We start from the raw sequence: 15,443 nt of genomic DNA, 5'->3' as shown, positions 1-15,443 counted from the left end.
CTCTTCTACCTCTTCTTCATTATTCTTCTTATACATGGTATCTTCCTTAGGGTCATTATTATTCCGAACAATGATTCATGGCTTGTGCACACCGTAGCACTGGAAAGAGCAACCAGAGATAACCAGCTAAGAAATATACACACTATTACCATCAGGTACACCGGGCTAAAATCCACCAGCAACGGGGCATCTTGGTTATGAGCATACTTTTTCCAGTGCCCTTAACCTCGATTACATACCCACGGCTCATGCATAACCACATCATCTGTTAGCTAATTAGGAGTGAGTTAGTAGCATTTGGAGATGATGATGTTTAATCAGGAAACGCCTGGGGTGCCCCAAACTCTATCCGCTTCGCTGTTGCGACCGTCACCTCACGTCAAGCAGTTCACCGTCCTAGACTTCTCCAGGTAACGACTTTTCTTTGGAGTGATCAACGCAGTTGGTGGTACTCCTGGGGAAAACCAGCCCGGCTTCTTCAGTATGATTCGCTCTGCCTTCCCAACTGAACCACCGGACCAGAGCTTGCCCCCTCCAGACAGACAGACTTAGTCTGCCTTTAACGTAAGGAGATTGATTATCGGGCTCGGGGAGGGCTCCACCACGTTGTGGCCACGGGCGAAACTGCATCCTCGTTTTTTCTTTTCCTTCCCCCCCCACAATCTGAGCAAAATGTAGAAAAAGCCTAAACCCGCAGCTTCTTAATAATTAACTATAGATACGTACTAGAATACTACGGAGTACTCATCTGCTAGACTACTCTGCTACTTTGCTGACTTACTAGTCAAGCAAAGGCCAGCCCATCCTCCACCCTCCCGTCAGCCCGCCCATAATACGTATAGCCCTCCCCCGGTGTGTCTGCAGCCCTCCGCTGCCGTCAAACTTTCTATCTTTTTTTTTCTCCCCTTCCCTACTCTCTGCCTTCCTCTGATCTCTCTCCTCTTCTTCCCTTTCTTCCCTTCTATTAGTATAGCGCCTCTTTCTTCTTTCCGCCTGACAATTTACAACCACCTCTCCGCTCCGCTCCCTTCTCGCCATGGCTCCCACTACCCGGGATCTTGAGGCTCTCGCCGTCCACCACGACTCCGACATCATGGCTGATGATCTGGCCGAGAAGAAGGTCTCCGCTAATGAATCCCCCCCGGAAAACGACCCTTTTGGCAATGAGGAGTGTGGTGAGGTCAAGTACCGTGTCATGAAATGGTGGCACTGTGGTATATGTAAGGTTCCTCGGGGCTTCCCCCAACCCCAACCCCATCAAGGGTAAAGAATTACCATCTAAACCGAAATGTGATAGTGATGATTGCGGAGAATATCTCCCTGGGAATTCTGTCCTTGCCATCGGCCGTTGCGACTCTTGGAATCGTCCCGTAAGTGCTTCTTTCACTGTCGAGTTTCACTTTATTCCGTACCTCTTTCTAACATACCCCGGTTCAGCTCCATCTTCCTCATCCTGGGCTTGTCTGGCATTTCCTGGTACACTGGTTATGTCATCGGCCAGTTTAAGCTGCGCTATCCCCAAGTCCACAGCATGGGTGATGCGGGAGAAATCCTCTTTGGCCGCATCGGCCGCGAAATTCTCTTCTTTGGCCAATTGCTGTTCTGTATCTTTTTGATGTCCAGTCACATTCTCACCTTCACCGTACTGTTCAACACCATTACCGGTCATGGCACCTGCACCATCGTCTTCGGCGTCGTCGGTTTGGTTGTCAGCTTCATCGGTGCTCTGCCTCGCACCATGGGCAAGGTGTATTGGATGTCTCTCGCCTGTATGTCCACGATGTTCCTCATTGTTGTTTGGTTTTCAGACCAAGACTGACCACCGTCTTTCATTTTCGCAACAACAGCTTGTACCAGTATCACCGTTGCCACGATCGTCACCATGGTGGCCATCGCCGTGCAAGCGCCCGATCACGTTCAGGTCGATATCACCACCCATCCTAGCTTCTCGACTGCTTTCCTGTCAGTGACCAACATCGTCTTCGCCTTCAGTATGTCCCTCTTCGTCTTCCCTTCTTTCCTCAAAGCATCCTTCCTAACTCTTGTCCTGCAGTTGCTCACGTGGCCTTCTTCGGATTTGCCTCGGAAATGGAGGATCCTCGCGACTTCCCCAAGTCGCTGGCCATGCTGCAGGTCACGGATACAACCATGTACATCGTCACGGCCATGGTCATCTACCGTTACGCTGGTCCTGATGTTGCTTCCCCGGCGCTGTCCTCTGCCGGTCCGCTGATGAGCAAGGTTGCCTACGGCCTTGCCATTCCTACCGTGAGTGTCTCCCCCCATGTCTTTGTTCGGTAAATTTTTCCATCTCGTATACTAATATATTTTGGTTGGTCAGGTGATCATTGCCGGAGTTGTGTTCGGTCATGTCGCGTCCAAGTACATCTACGTTCGTGTCTGGCGCGGCTCCCCCCAGATGCACACGAACAGTCTTGCGGCTGTCGGATCGTGGGTCGCCATTGCACTGGGCGTGTGGGTAATTGCTTGGATCATTGCCGAGTCAATCCCGGTGTTCAACGATTTGTTGAGTTTGATCGTATGCTTCCCTAGCCCCTGAGACATGCGGTAGACGTGTTGTTACTAACGGGTGTTGTGATTGCAGAGTTCTCTCTTCGGTAGTTGGTTCAGTTGTAAGTCCACCCTCTTTACTCTATATTCTAAACCCCAGGCTTACCCTTCCATTTCAGACGGACTCCCTGCCATGTTCTGGTTGGTCATGAACCGTGGCCAGTACACTGCCTCGCCCAGAAAGATCTTCCTGACCATTGTCAACCTCGTCATCTTCGGCATTGCCTGCGCCATTGTATGTTGTCAACTTATCCATCCCCGTTCTGCAATTGCGCATTGACACTAACCTGACCAGTGCGGCTTGGGTCTCTACGTCTCTGGCAAGGCCATCCACGACAGCTCTTCCTCGGCCAGCTGGACGTGCGCCAACAATGCCTCCACCTAAGGGTGGATTGAGTCCTTCCGAGCGGATTCTTCACAGGGTCCACCTCGGCCTCTCTGCTAACCTCCCAGATCGAGCTGGGCTGTTCTGGGGTATTCAACGCATTGGTGTTCGTATAGGTGTTTGATGGGTCATTTTCGTTGAGTTCCGAGAAATGGTTTTTCATGTCATGTTTATGTTTTGCGTCTATGGTTTTGTTTTTCCCCCACTAGCCGGCATCCACTCGTACCTATTACCTGTTTGTTCATTGCATGTCATTATCATCCCCCCTGTGTACAGAATGTATATACTACCTCTACTGCTGCTATTACTACAACTACTACATGACGATGACTACTACTCTATCCTGGTTGGTCCACTCGCTTGCGGTTGTTTCTGCCGGGTGGACATGGATGCAGAGCTCCTCTTCGGTACATTGCATCGCATCATGAAGATTTTGGTCTTGCATTTGGGCTTGAAAAATAGCACGCGAGTCTTTTGACATATTTAGGAGAATAGACTTCATTACGAAAAAGGAAAAGAAATTTTGGACTACAAGACCAGATCGTGCACACTATGTAGTACCTGCTTGTGTCGTGGTTCATGTTTTCCACGACCTTGTTTTTGGCTTCATCCTAGCGGTATCTAGCATGGCACCAGTCCAGCCGCACCCGATGAACACCCGCTAACAACACCACGATGGCTGATCTCCCACCCTGATCCTCACAGCAGCAGGCGTCCCTCGGTGCTGCTCCGACTGGCTGGTCCCGAACGCCCTGTCGGCGCCGGTCACAACCCTAATTCGTCTGCCTGACGGGCAGTTCTGCTAGTGGAGGGTTTAGGGACACATTTTGGGCACTAGTAAGTCTGGGCAGGGGCAATGGTGATGGCGGATTGGAGGAGTGACTTGGTGCCGCAACCGAGTGGGGAGCTATCTCGTTAGCTTGTCTGTTATCCGGAACCTCGTGCATGTGAGAGCATTCAGAGTAAAAGCTGGCAGAGATACACCCTCACCTTGAAGATCGGTTCAAGTTCCAAACTGCAAGGCTTCATCGTACGATAATGAGAGACGACTCAACCTGCAACCCCAGCATAGGCGACAGATTCAACCCTCCGCAGAGTGCATGCACATATTCAGACTCATCCCCCGTCAACCCTCAGCTCCGTCTCTCTGATATCCGTGCATGCCAAGTGCATCTCTTCCGCAACATGCCGGGTGGGTCGCTATCTCACACAGGGAAGAACTGTTCAGGTCTTTAAAAAAGTTCATTGTCCGACCCAGGTACATCGCTCTGCAAGGCTCTCTTCCCCTTTTTCGCCTCTGGCCATGTCTCGTCGGTTTGCAGATTGACAAAGCGTGATTACTGGTCACTGCAAGAGGGACAACGTTACAGCTCGCATCTCCAGCGTTGCGTCGGAAGCGCCCGTCTTTTCCAACACCCCTAGCTTCCTGCACCACCAATGAGGCGTCGCTGCCTTTGGATTATCCAGGCAATTGTCCTGCTGGGCCTTCTCTCTGCATTTTACTATACACAAATACAGTCCCAGGCGCTTTCACAGCAAGATTCTGTCCCGACTGACCCTCTCGAGGTCGCCATTCCGCAGACAGTCCACCAACTCTTCATCTCAACACCGGGAACCCGCGGATCCAGCTTCTATCTGGATAGACACAGCACCTCGTGGCTCCAATCAGGATGGAAGGTCGAGTACTGGAGGGAGTCGTCGTGTCTCGAACTTGCACACGAGCTCGATGATACTGGGTCATACGCCGCCACATTTCAGGCCCTACCCGTCCCGATTCTGAAATCTGACTTTTGTCGCTACCTGATTTTATTCGGGCGGGGTGGGATCTACAATGACCTCGATGTCCACCTCCTCCAGCCGTTGCCGTGGCCAGTAATGGGCCCAGTCAAGGATGGGGATGAAGAACCCCCGGCTGTTATTGTCGGTCTGGAAGGCGATGCCGCCACAACTGGCCTGCCCCGATCTCCGCAATTTGTTCAGTGGACCATGGCATCTGTTCCCGGTCATCCCATCTTTCGTGACGTGTTACAGTCCATTGTAGACCGCACAGTTCACTATGTCTCGACTCAGACTGCAGAAGCTGAGGCGGACATCGACGTGATGAGCTGGACTGGTCCCAGTGTGTGGACAGATGCGGTACTGGGCTATCTACACTCCGATGATGAGCAGATTCAACAACTCCGCGATCTTCACGAGATCGTGCGCATGCGTGACGTGGTCATCCTTCCGCGCCGATCTTTTGCGGTGCTCCAGGGTGAAGACCAGTCTGCACCAGACGTTCTGGTCAAGCATTATTTCTCGGGAAGTTGGAAGGCGTGTGCTCGAGAATGGCTCCGCTGGCTGTGGCCGGGAGGTTGTTGACTGCTGCAGGTCGAAAGAACCGCTGGAAGTATTAATTTGATTGGTTTGGGAGTACTTCAATTACATTCGTATTTTATACAATCGTCTCGCTCGTCATAACAGATGGTGGCCGAACATATTCGGAGTGGGAAGCCGTAGTGGGTTCGCTTTCTCCAGATATTCGGGACAAGAGAAGATGGCCTTTATATTCCTTCCCCGTAACGAAATCAACCAATCAGAACATCTGATCGGACACATCCAGCCCTCGATCAAGTTCGTCCGCCTCTTTGCGCAAGACCTCCGCCCGGAACTTTCGAAATGCCGTCTCGATTCTCTGTCTTCGATCGGGATCCGCCGTGATGCAGCGACTTCCACTTCCTGCTCCTCCCAAGAAGCCTACAAGAGAGTGATACTTAGCAGATGCCTACTAAAACACGGTCTTTCAAAAGCGTGCAGGCGCATAAACCTACCGAGTTCGCCGCCTAGGAAGAACCCTCCCGCGCTCGCAAAGAAATAAGTGGCGAAATCACCCAGGGTGGTGGGTTTCAGCAGTGGAGTGATATCTGGAATAGGCTCTGTTTTGCCACGGGGTTAGCGTACAGCATTTGAGCAGGAGGAGCACTAGACTCAATGAATACCAGAGCGACCGCCGGCAAAGACAACGTGGGTGGGCTTTTCGCGGGCGCGGAAGACCTCGAAGAAGGCCTTGCGTGAACTTCTTAGGCGGAAGGCAGCATAGAGTCCCAGACCGAGTCCAACGGCTGAGCCAATTGTCGTCCACCAGGCGACCTTTTGTGTGGCTGTGGTGAGAGCGTCGCGGTCTTCAGCGCGTAGGTCATGCTGCAGATGCTCCTCCGCCAGACGGGCGAGCTCGTTGCTGCGGCGATTGCGGAGAGCGGGATAAAAGTCGGGCATGGTGACAGTGAGATAGGTAATTATAAAGAGAGTATTACAACTAGCAATGGAGCATAAAGAGAATATTGACAAAGGATGAGGGTAGTATTCGCTGAGTTTATATAAGGATGGATGAGGGCGTAGACAAAAGCAGGGCGCGGGGCAGGACACATGATGACGTCATGAACCGGGGTTTTGTTCATGATCAGGTACTACTACGACGTGTGGCATATTGTTTGTCTGGGCTCAGTAGTAGATTGAGATGAAGTACTACTCTACTCAGATGACTGTGTGCCTTAGTGGACTTAGTAACTGCTGGGGTGGGGGATTGAATTCAGTTGAACAGTGTAAGTGGAAGCATGGGAACTAACATTTGTATAGTATATATCTTTATCCTATCATCCAACGATCGACTGCGGAGGGGACTTCAAGAGAGTGTCACAATCTTCGTATTTTGGGGTTTATTTTTGGGTTCCCCTTAGTGAGTTTCTAGTCGACAGGTAACGCTCTATCGCATTGAAGCAATACTACGGGCGTACTCATGATCCATCAGAAATAATGACTACTAGTAACTACATAAGTAACTAGATAGTATAGCCGTTCAGGCAATCAGGCCATAAGGCACCAAGACACCAAGGCACCAGAGCGGTGGGGACCTGCTGCCGGTCCCGTGACCCCGCGTCCAAGTAATTAATTAAAGTAGATTAATTACAGTTGATCAATCAATCATACTTCGACGCGACACGTTTCTTGATCTTCACTTTTCACCGTCTTTCTGGCTGGCAGTCCAGGTAGTTAGTGGGACTAAGCTTGCTTTTCTTCTCTGACCTGGTGCCAATGCTTCCATCCTGATTGACCTTCCTCTCCCATCTCCATTGTTCCATCTTTCATCTGCTCGTCCTGTTTCCAGCTCCTTGAACACCATGCTTCACATTCAAGACCTCCCTCAGGAGCTGCTTCTGCATATTTTCTCCTCTGTTGCCCATAGCGATCCTTCCAACCCACTGGATCAGAACACCAAGTCTTCCGATGAAAACGCCAAGACCCAACCCCAACAACCTCCTGCTGATAGACTGTTCCCACGCCCTCCTTGGGTCGCTGGGGATAAAGATGATGAGACCGACGAGGAGAATCCCGAGGATGATTGGGAGGGAGGGAGCACACAGATCCAGGACGTGATCGACGTGTACAATCTGTGTCGGGTGTGCCGCTTATTCCGCGAACTCGCCCAGCCCCTGCTATTCGAGCATGTTGATTTGTCTGGCTTCCCTGGTGACCTGCGGAACCTCGTTCTTCTTACCAGCACCGTCCTTCGCCGTCCCAGCCTAGGCGAACATATCCGCAGCCTCTCCGTCCTTCCAGACCACGATCATCACGTCTTTGATAAAAGCCCAAAGCCCCTGACCGCCGACGACCGAAAGCTCTTTACCTCCTCCATACGTGATATTGGCTTAGCCACGGAGGACGAGCGCGACTGGATGAGTGCTTTGAAGAAGGAGGAATTCGACTACAGTCTTATGGTCATCTTGCTCATCTTGAAAGCTCCAAATCTCCGCTTGTTGACATTGGCGGGAGGTTACTTTGCCATGAAGCCACTCGAACAACTCTGGAAGCGCCATCCCGCCGTATTGTCAAAACTCGAGGACCTGTGGTTGGAGGGTGACGATCTCCTCAAGGGCTATCCGCTTACTATTTACGAGGAGATGATCAGTCGGCCTCAGTTACGCTCGTTAAATATTGAAGAAGCCCACCTCAGTGACGACCTATTTCCCGCCTGTTGGACTCCACAATCGTTAACCACGAGCCGGATCAGCCTACGCCTCTGCCACATCGATGCCCCCTCTGTCACCAAGTTACTTCGCGCATGCCGTACAGTGACCCACTTCATCTACGACAACTTTACCATCGACCCTGAGGACCAGCCTCATAACCTCCGCCCCGTTCGCGAAGCTACCGCTCCCGAGTTATGCGCCGCGCTCCTCCCCCACAAGGACACCCTAGAATGCCTGACAGTGACCTTCAACCGCGAACCCCGCGAACGAGAGAACATCGATGATTACGTGGCCCGCCAGGCGAAGATCGGCCCGCTGCGCGACTTCTCCGTGCTCCGGCGACTCACCGTTCAGCAAGCGTTCCTGCCGCTGCAGCCCCAGTTCCCTTCCACCCTCGAACAGCTCACTGTCGACGACTGCAACGTCTCCGTCCGTGGGTTGGCCGAGCATCTGGCTAAGGAGCATCGACAGGGGTGCCTTCCCGCACTCAAGCGCGTCGAAATGCTCGCCGTGGACATCACCGACCCCATCAAACTTCCGGGTCAGCAGATCCCATTTGGCCAGACGCCGGAGCAGTCTTACACTAGCATTAAGGATCTGTTCAAGGATACGTCCGTCGATTTCACCATCCTTCCTTATCCGGATTGTCCGCAGAACCTCGCTGGCGACTCCGACCTCGACGACTACTCTGATGATGACCCTTACGATATGACTGATGAGTATGGCTTACTGGGTCTCCGCGAAGGGGGTAACAGCCTGTTCCAGGCGATGCTCATGCAAGCGATGCGGGCACAGGGGGACCATTACATGGATGATGAGTTCGACGAGTGAAACAGATGACCGAGCGAGTTGATGACGAAGATTATGAATAATTTGGGAAATGTATCACGATCATAATATCTATATTTGACTAGACTGGATCTAGACTGGTTGGATTTTTCATACTTTCGGGTTGTTGATGGACACCGCTCCGGGCCATGGGAAGTCCCGCACTTTTTTTTTTTTTTTTTTCTTTTTTTCGGGAATAAATCTTGATTCTCTGGCAATGAACCTTTCTTTAGTGGAGGAGCGAACTTTTCCGGGGCGATAATATCATGGAAACCGGACAGAGCCAGCCAGTCTTGTTCTTTCAGGAGCAACCATACATGGCCACACAATTCACTGGCCGCAAAACCCACCTCAGCCTCCATTCACACATCGACCGCATCACTGTCATCATCATGACAATCTGTCGACACGAAGATAACATCAATAGTATCTTCGTTGTCCTGATTCCCAATATAATCCCCCGTGACCTCGAGGCCGCGGGAACTCGATAACGGAGACGGAGGCTCAACCTGAGCAATCCCCAGCGTCACAGCTATCCCCCCATGAATTCGCTTATGCGCGCGATACCAGTACCCGTCGAAGCCGGGGTAGGTGTAGCCGCCTAGATTGGTGGCTAGCCAAATGCCCCCATTCGTCTGTGTGCTGCGCTGCGGATCCCAGAGGAAGAACTTGCCGCCATCGCGGACTGCGTAATTCCATTCTGCGTCTGCGTGGATTGGGAATGACCGTGTTTCCGACACTTGGAAGGTTCGTCGCCCGCTTCCGAACTTGTAGTAACTCTATACGCCGCCGTCTGAGCCGAGTGACTTGCCGCTATTATTGTCTTTGATGTAGTAGCATTCGCCGTAGTGTATACCTAGGCTGCTGCTGGTTGGCCCTTCCTCATTGTCCGCGAGGGTGTATCCAACGTCGATCGTGTCAGAGGCGTAAGGTCAAACACGGCAGGGTAAGAGTGACCGGCGGTCGCAATAAACTCGGCTGGAGGGCTGGATGACCACAGACCTGCTTGAAGAGTGCCGTGGTCGTAAGGACGGTCAAGGCTCAGGCCAAGCAACTAGACATGCTGGGTAGGTGTGGATGCAGGCTGCAGTGTAGCTGCTTTAAGTACAGAGGTGTCTGGAGGGCACAGACACCCAGAGGTATGGTGGACCCCGTGATAAGCACATGCTTATATACCCAGTTAAGTCTTTCGCACCCTGCTGCGAACATGGACAGTGAGCCGTAAACGTCACACTATACTCTGGAAGACCGCGGAGGATGCGAAGGTTATCTTCTATTGAATGGACCTACTTACAACCCTTTGGGGAGAGGTTCGTCATAGTGCAGCGAGACTATCGTGGGCGAAGTATAAAGGCAAAGCTTACGTTAGGGAGCTACATGTACTGGCCAATGCCGGTGCAGGGCCGAGAATGGCTGAGTTGGAGAGGCAGGTCGGGGCTGTTCTGCTGACAATGGGACTACGATGGGTGGACCGAAAGGTTTAAACCTAGTACCCTGGACTTCAGTCCTGAGTCTGACATGCCCGCCATCCGATACCGACGAGAAGGCTTCCAAGAAAAGCTCTGCGGCCATTGTGTGCAGGCTAGCTTCAGGCCGACTCCACGATATAACGCTGACGATCTGCTCTCAACCTCGTCTCTGCGGCCTTGTGAGACCTTTTGTCGGTGTGATTACCATCATATCTAGAATGGCTATACCGGACCGTTAGCCGGCGGTCAATTTAACCGTACAGTTAACAGTCATATATATTTTCATTAACCTGATGGTTCCAGACATAATAATTCAGCTATTCTATCACAGATTTTCTGTAGAATCCCCGGACCTTTTATTATTTCTTACAGTTACTTATCATTACAACCAGTAAGTTTAGATGTATTCGCTTATATGGTTACTACGAATCTCTTCCTCTATACATTCCTGGCAGCGTCGAAAGACGGTTAAATAAAAAGTGGTCGATCATAATAAACAATGTCAGTAATAGTAGAACCTCGTATATTATCAATCACCCGAAATTCCTAATTCTTTCCTCCATAGAATGGTAATTCCTTTATGGGTTGAACTGGACTCAAACCTTCCATAGAGATCTAGCGCAGCTACTACAATGAAACTCCAAACCAGTTGAATGTCTCAAACAGACTTTTTATATATCTCGCAGTATTTTGGGCTGTGAGGTATAGATCAAATTTCGATACAAGGGTGCTCTTGTTCGCACACGAGGCCGGGGTCTCTTGATCGCGTCCTTGTTGAGGCCCTTTATGGCGAGCAGTATCGCGATTACCCCCTGTTGTTCTTCTGCCGTAGCCCATGATAACGGTATGATTCCTTCAAAATCCTTAGAGTCTAAATTGGCCCCTTACACCGCGAGTAGCAATTTGACCACGTTTGTCAATCCCCTCCCTGCCGTCAGCGACAATGGCGGTCGTCCGTCATCATCCCTTGATTCTGGGTCAGACCCGTTCATGAGCAGTAGCTTAACTACTGCCTCGTCGCCTTTGCCTGCGGCCCAGCATAGTGAAGTTTCCCCTCATGAGTTCTTAATGTCCGGATCAATACTCTCATGTTCCAGTAGTAAGCCTAGCCCAAGGAGGGCGGATGACGAGGAGAGTTCAAGAAGCGTATTTCAGTGCGTTTGGATACAAAAAAGGCTTCAGTTTAGAAGCAAGACCCTGGCTTCCGCAAGCGTGATATACTCACTTGCTTCTTCCAACCACATAAGTGCCAGCAGCTTCTGCAATTCGAGAAGCTGTGAGTTCTTTCCTGAATAACATATCATGGATGAGATCGACAAATGGTGCATTAGCACTGTAGGTACCAGGAACGGAGGTCGCTTCCCGAATCCAGGCATGATATGGGAAGATTAAGGCATGGGATGCGGTGCTCATTATATTAATAGCATCTTTGCATAGTCCATATTTATCAACTACACCAAGAAATTCTCAACGCGCAAATTGTTGTATTTTCTATCTAGATGCGAACCGCGGCAACACGGTGACTCCTGGCTCTGCCCAATCACTGACTACTAATTTACACATCCGCTCTTAGCATCGAAATCAATGTAGGTCCCTTTTCGTTCGAGATTATCCTCCTAATCAGCAGTCTGATTAACAACTTCAATAACAACTTTGCCAACCTGCTGTCCGCTCTCCAGTCTTTGATAAGCCTCCTTGTATTCCGCAAAAGGGTACACCTGATCAATAACCGGCCTCATCTCATGTCTTGCCATTGCCGCAAGCATTGCCTCAAAATCTAGTCGTGACCCGATAATTGATCCAGTCAACGTCAGGGTCCGAGCCATGATATCAATAGGCGGGATACCACCACCAAGACCACTTGCAAAGCCGATTAGAATAATTACACCACCTATCTTGGTGCATGCCGCGGCTTTCTGAATAGTCTTCTCTCCAGCAATATCAAGGGTCCTGTCCACCCCCTTGCCATCAGTTAGAGTCAAGATCTCGCGATCCCAGTCTGGAGAAGTGTTGTAGTTTACTACAGCATCTGCACCGAGTGCCTTCAGCCTAGCAGCTTTGGTATCAGACGAGGTAATAGCCAGCACACGAGCGCCATAGATTTTCGCAATCTGCAACGCGAACAGTGAGACACCTCCAGTTCCCTGAATCAGTACCGTCTGGCCAGGCTGAAGAGGCTCAATTTTATTCAGTGCTGTCCACGCTGTTACTGCTGCACAGGGAAGCGAAGCAGCTTCAGCATAGGACATATAATCGGGAATGTGTACAAGTGCATCTTCATGAAAGAGCACGTACTCTGCGAGCATTCCATCGATGCTAAACCCAGCGCTCGTGCGGAAATATTCTGGAATAAATGGGCCGCCAATCCAGGTTGTAAAACAACCGACTGCAACCCGATCATTGGGTTTGACCCGTCTTACTCCTGGCCCGACCGCGATGACCTCGCCGGCGCCGTCGGAAACAGGAATCACCTCCGCTTTGGAATTGACAGGGTAGTCGCCTCGCAGTAGCACTGCATCTCGGTAGTTGAGTGAGACGGCGTGAACCCGGATCAAAACTTCGTGTTGACCTGGGCTGGGCAAAGGTTCCTCACGAAGCTCGGTCATAAGCTTATTACCTCCTGCGGTAACAGCGCGGACTGCTTTCATTTGCTGCATGGGTGGCGGATAATAACAAGAACTCCTTTAGGTTTGATTCGATCGGTAGATTGAATGTGAGTGAAAAGACTGTCCGATTCGTAAGTACCGGAATCCTGCATGGGAAAAAGAAATGATATATAAACCTTTTCTTGTAAAGCTCCAGATTGTGTTCTTCAGACAGCAGAGGACATCCAGTGCAGATGATATTGATACTTGTCGTAGCGTATTTATAATGATATGTTGACAAATCTATACCGGCGAGCAGGCTTTTGGCTTGGTGGGCTCTCCGGGGGACGCACATATCAGTTAATAATTGCATTAGAGTGTTAATAATATGGTAAAGAAAAATATACAAGCAAGGCGGGCCTTCCGGTCGGTGACGGGTACTAGGCACTCCAAGGTGGGCACTCCGAGGTGGGCACTCCGAGGTCGACATCATTTTGATACGGGAAGTCAACAGGCAGGCTTTTGATGGAAGGAATTCATCGAACTGCGTGGCATATTCGTGTCATAACATTACATACGCCATATTTCCACACAAGAATTCCGCATCCCGCAACCCTACTAACAACCGATCAGCTCGGTTATGGACACATATCCAACAACCACGGCTCCGCCAAAAGGAGCATCTTCGCCGCCATGAAGCGCAACATCAACAGAAGCGCCTCCGTTGCCACAGCCTGCGATCGAGAGTTTGGGCAAAGGTACGTTGTGGTTCTTCAATTAGATCGGTGGGATGAGTGACCCTGATAATCCACCTTAGTGATGTACTTCGACAACACATGTGACGAGTGGATGGAGAAAAGGAACATACCACAAGGAATACTCATGCCGATATCAGCCCTGTTACAGAATCTATTTTGTTACAGAATCTATTTAATATAAATATAAAATATTATATAATTTATAACCTACTTATAAACCCTGTCGGACGTTGAGATTGAAGGATAACACTTGCGAGATTGTAGCATCCCATTCCCAGGCCGCCCGGAGAGAGGTTTGTGCATGGGTGGTGGATAGCCCATGAATCTGCTCGGTCTTGAGCAAAATGTCAAACAGGGCCTCTTGCTCCCGTCTATCAGTCGTGCGATCACCACCTGAAACAACAGGATCAGCTAGGATGTTTTTGCCATGGGGGAGAAAGATAGCATACACATGGATACTCCCATGCAGGCAGCAACGAGGGCCGGAGCGGTTTTGTTAGAGATGGCTATCCCACAAAGACTGAAGACATGGTGCTTGACCTCGGCCTATCGTAGTTAGCGATCAGACTCAACTGCACGCGAAGTTGTACATCTGATACCTCTCTTCGTGCAACGGCTGCCTTGCGACCAGGCCCAAGGCGAGGCACCGTGGGATCAAACACCGTCAGAAGAAGACGTGCGAGGTGCCAATGCTGAATACCAGTGACTGTGATCTTGGTCAGCATTGATTGATCTTCTATTCTAAGGAGTCTAGTCTTACCGATGCAGTCATCCAAATACCACAAAACTGGAAAAATCTCCCCCTTGACGGTATTTGGAGGTCGACAATACAAGGGGTCAAAGGTAGGCGGAGTTAGAGCTTGCCATTGCTGGTTGTAGGCACACAACTCCTCGTATTGCCCCCGGGTCTGACCTTCCTCACCATAGCAATACCGGAGCACATCGACACAGTGCAACACCACTCGATTCGCCCAGGTGGGATCGTCCGCGGAATCCAACTGCCGATAGACAGACGCTTCACAGCAACTGAGATCGAGCTCGGCGACTCGTTGTTCGAGGAAGGCCTTGTGAAACTCCTGTCGGATGCCAACCCAGAAGGCCGCTAGTTGCAGTCCGCCACAGCACAATGCAGCGTGGCCCTGAGCGTTGAGGAAGACTTGGGTGCCACGCAGATGAGTTTTCCCGTCACTGCCAACCAGGGCCGCTGTGGCTCATGCCTGTCAGCAATTCAAACATTGAATGCAGGTATACGAACCGACTAACCGTCGAATTCCTCGTAGAAACGCAGGATGACGGACGCCGCCAGGAGGTCCACATTGTGAATCTCAGCGTCATCTGCTGACACCAAATGGGAAATGCAGAGAGACTGGTAATCGAGGGCCATGCCATCCCCAAGATTGGGTAGACGTCTCCCCGCAAAGGTGACCGGGCGGGTCCCCGTGGATTGCCAGCGGCCGAGGTGTCGTGCAGCTGCCGAGTAAACAGCGTAGAGCAAGGCCGGACACTGGGCTGCGCGATCCGGCATTACAAGGGCGAAATGCTTACCGGCATCACAGGAATCGAACTGCATCCAACATTCTCAGGGGTCGTGTTGCTGATGAGGGTTGAGGGAATAGACCTTACCCATGGGGCCAGCTCCTCAACGAAGTAGCGCATCAGGCATGCCTCCTGCACGGCCCGATCGGTCCATATCGACGGTTCGGCTGGATGTGGAGAATTTTCTATCAGCCTGCCATTATCCCGGGTAGAATCTGGCAACCTCAGCACCGACATGGTTGATATGGGGGATGTTGATCCTTGTCTGATCGCAAAGGGTAACTGGCGGGGTTATGCGGGGTGAG

At 51.0% G+C, this 15,443-nt stretch overlaps 7 protein-coding genes across 7 annotated transcripts; 3 read left to right on the top strand and 4 right to left on the bottom strand.

Annotated features, from left to right (window-relative positions):
* The first annotated feature begins 595 nt into the window (after nt 1–595).
* Nucleotides 596–3,482, top strand: BDQ94DRAFT_185579 (putative amino acid transporter). The gene is made up of 9 exons (XM_026774927.1): nt 596–1,220; nt 1,298–1,370; nt 1,438–1,769; nt 1,848–1,991; nt 2,054–2,268; nt 2,342–2,539; nt 2,606–2,633; nt 2,691–2,806; nt 2,867–3,482. The coding sequence occupies exons 1-9, from the start codon at nt 1,037–1,039 to the stop codon at nt 2,954–2,956; spliced, it is 1,380 nt and encodes a 459-aa protein (XP_026620086.1). The 5' UTR covers nt 596–1,036; the 3' UTR covers nt 2,957–3,482.
* A 911-nt stretch (nt 3,483–4,393) lies between these two features.
* Nucleotides 4,394–5,730, top strand: och4 (putative alpha-1,6-mannosyltransferase subunit (Hoc1); the record flags this gene model as incomplete). The annotated part of the gene is made up of 1 exon (XM_026774926.1): nt 4,394–5,730. One exon carries the CDS (start codon nt 4,394–4,396, stop codon nt 5,315–5,317), a length of 924 nt encoding a protein of 307 aa, XP_026620085.1. The 3' UTR covers nt 5,318–5,730.
* BDQ94DRAFT_154647 (uncharacterized protein) lies at nt 5,356–6,286 on the bottom strand. The gene is made up of 3 exons (XM_026768327.1): nt 5,935–6,286; nt 5,767–5,871; nt 5,356–5,692 (listed from the first exon to the last, which is right to left on the bottom strand). The coding sequence occupies exons 1-3, from the start codon at nt 6,209–6,211 to the stop codon at nt 5,532–5,534; spliced, it is 543 nt and encodes a 180-aa protein (XP_026620084.1). The 5' UTR covers nt 6,212–6,286; the 3' UTR covers nt 5,356–5,531.
* An 827-nt stretch (nt 6,287–7,113) lies between these two features.
* Nucleotides 7,114–8,793, top strand: BDQ94DRAFT_163976 (uncharacterized protein; the record flags this gene model as incomplete). The annotated part of the gene is made up of 1 exon (XM_026769863.1): nt 7,114–8,793. The coding sequence occupies one exon, from the start codon at nt 7,114–7,116 to the stop codon at nt 8,791–8,793; it is 1,680 nt and encodes a 559-aa protein (XP_026620083.1).
* Nucleotides 8,794–9,152: 359 nt separating this feature from the next.
* BDQ94DRAFT_175961 (uncharacterized protein) lies at nt 9,153–10,362 on the bottom strand (the record flags this gene model as incomplete). Its single annotated transcript, XM_026772591.1, has 2 exons — nt 9,153–9,569; nt 10,309–10,362. 2 exons carry the CDS (start codon nt 10,360–10,362, stop codon nt 9,153–9,155), a joined length of 471 nt encoding a protein of 156 aa, XP_026620082.1.
* A 1,513-nt stretch (nt 10,363–11,875) lies between these two features.
* BDQ94DRAFT_175960 (zinc-dependent alcohol dehydrogenase family protein) lies at nt 11,876–12,916 on the bottom strand (the record flags this gene model as incomplete). Its single annotated transcript, XM_026772590.1, has 1 exon — nt 11,876–12,916. The coding sequence occupies one exon, from the start codon at nt 12,914–12,916 to the stop codon at nt 11,876–11,878; it is 1,041 nt and encodes a 346-aa protein (XP_026620081.1).
* An 897-nt stretch (nt 12,917–13,813) lies between these two features.
* On the bottom strand, nt 13,814–15,375 carry BDQ94DRAFT_175959 (uncharacterized protein; the record flags this gene model as incomplete). The annotated part of the gene is made up of 6 exons (XM_026772589.1): nt 13,814–13,995; nt 14,052–14,148; nt 14,202–14,308; nt 14,363–14,806; nt 14,866–15,166; nt 15,226–15,375. 6 exons carry the CDS (start codon nt 15,373–15,375, stop codon nt 13,814–13,816), a joined length of 1,281 nt encoding a protein of 426 aa, XP_026620080.1.
* Nucleotides 15,376–15,443: the final 68 nt, after the last annotated feature.

The sequence above is a fragment of the Aspergillus welwitschiae genome, assembly GCF_003344945.1.
Source record: "Aspergillus welwitschiae strain CBS 139.54b unplaced genomic scaffold BDQ94scaffold_71, whole genome shotgun sequence".
Classification (NCBI taxonomy): domain Eukaryota; kingdom Fungi; phylum Ascomycota; class Eurotiomycetes; order Eurotiales; family Aspergillaceae; genus Aspergillus; species Aspergillus welwitschiae.
Note: the sequence above shows the minus strand (reverse complement) of the source record. Positions and strands in the feature narration are given on the sequence as shown.

Coding starts and splice junctions, on each gene's coding strand:
- BDQ94DRAFT_185579 (XM_026774927.1), top strand. CDS start 1,037: ATGGCTCCCACTACCCGGGATCTTGAGGCTCTCGCCGTCCACCACGAC. Junction 1,992..2,053: donor CAACATCGTCTTCGCCTTCA/GTATGTCCCTCT, acceptor CTTGTCCTGCAG/TTGCTCACGTGGCCTTCTTC. Junction 2,634..2,690: donor CTTCGGTAGTTGGTTCAGTT/GTAAGTCCACCC, acceptor CTTCCATTTCAG/ACGGACTCCCTGCCATGTTC.
- BDQ94DRAFT_154647 (XM_026768327.1), bottom strand. CDS start 6,211: ATGCCCGACTTTTATCCCGCTCTCCGCAATCGCCGCAGCAACGAGCTC. Junction 5,872..5,934: donor CTTTGCCGGCGGTCGCTCTG/GTATTCATTGAG, acceptor GTGGCAAAACAG/AGCCTATTCCAGATATCACT. Junction 5,693..5,766: donor CTTCCTAGGCGGCGAACTCG/GTAGGTTTATGC, acceptor ACTCTCTTGTAG/GCTTCTTGGGAGGAGCAGGA.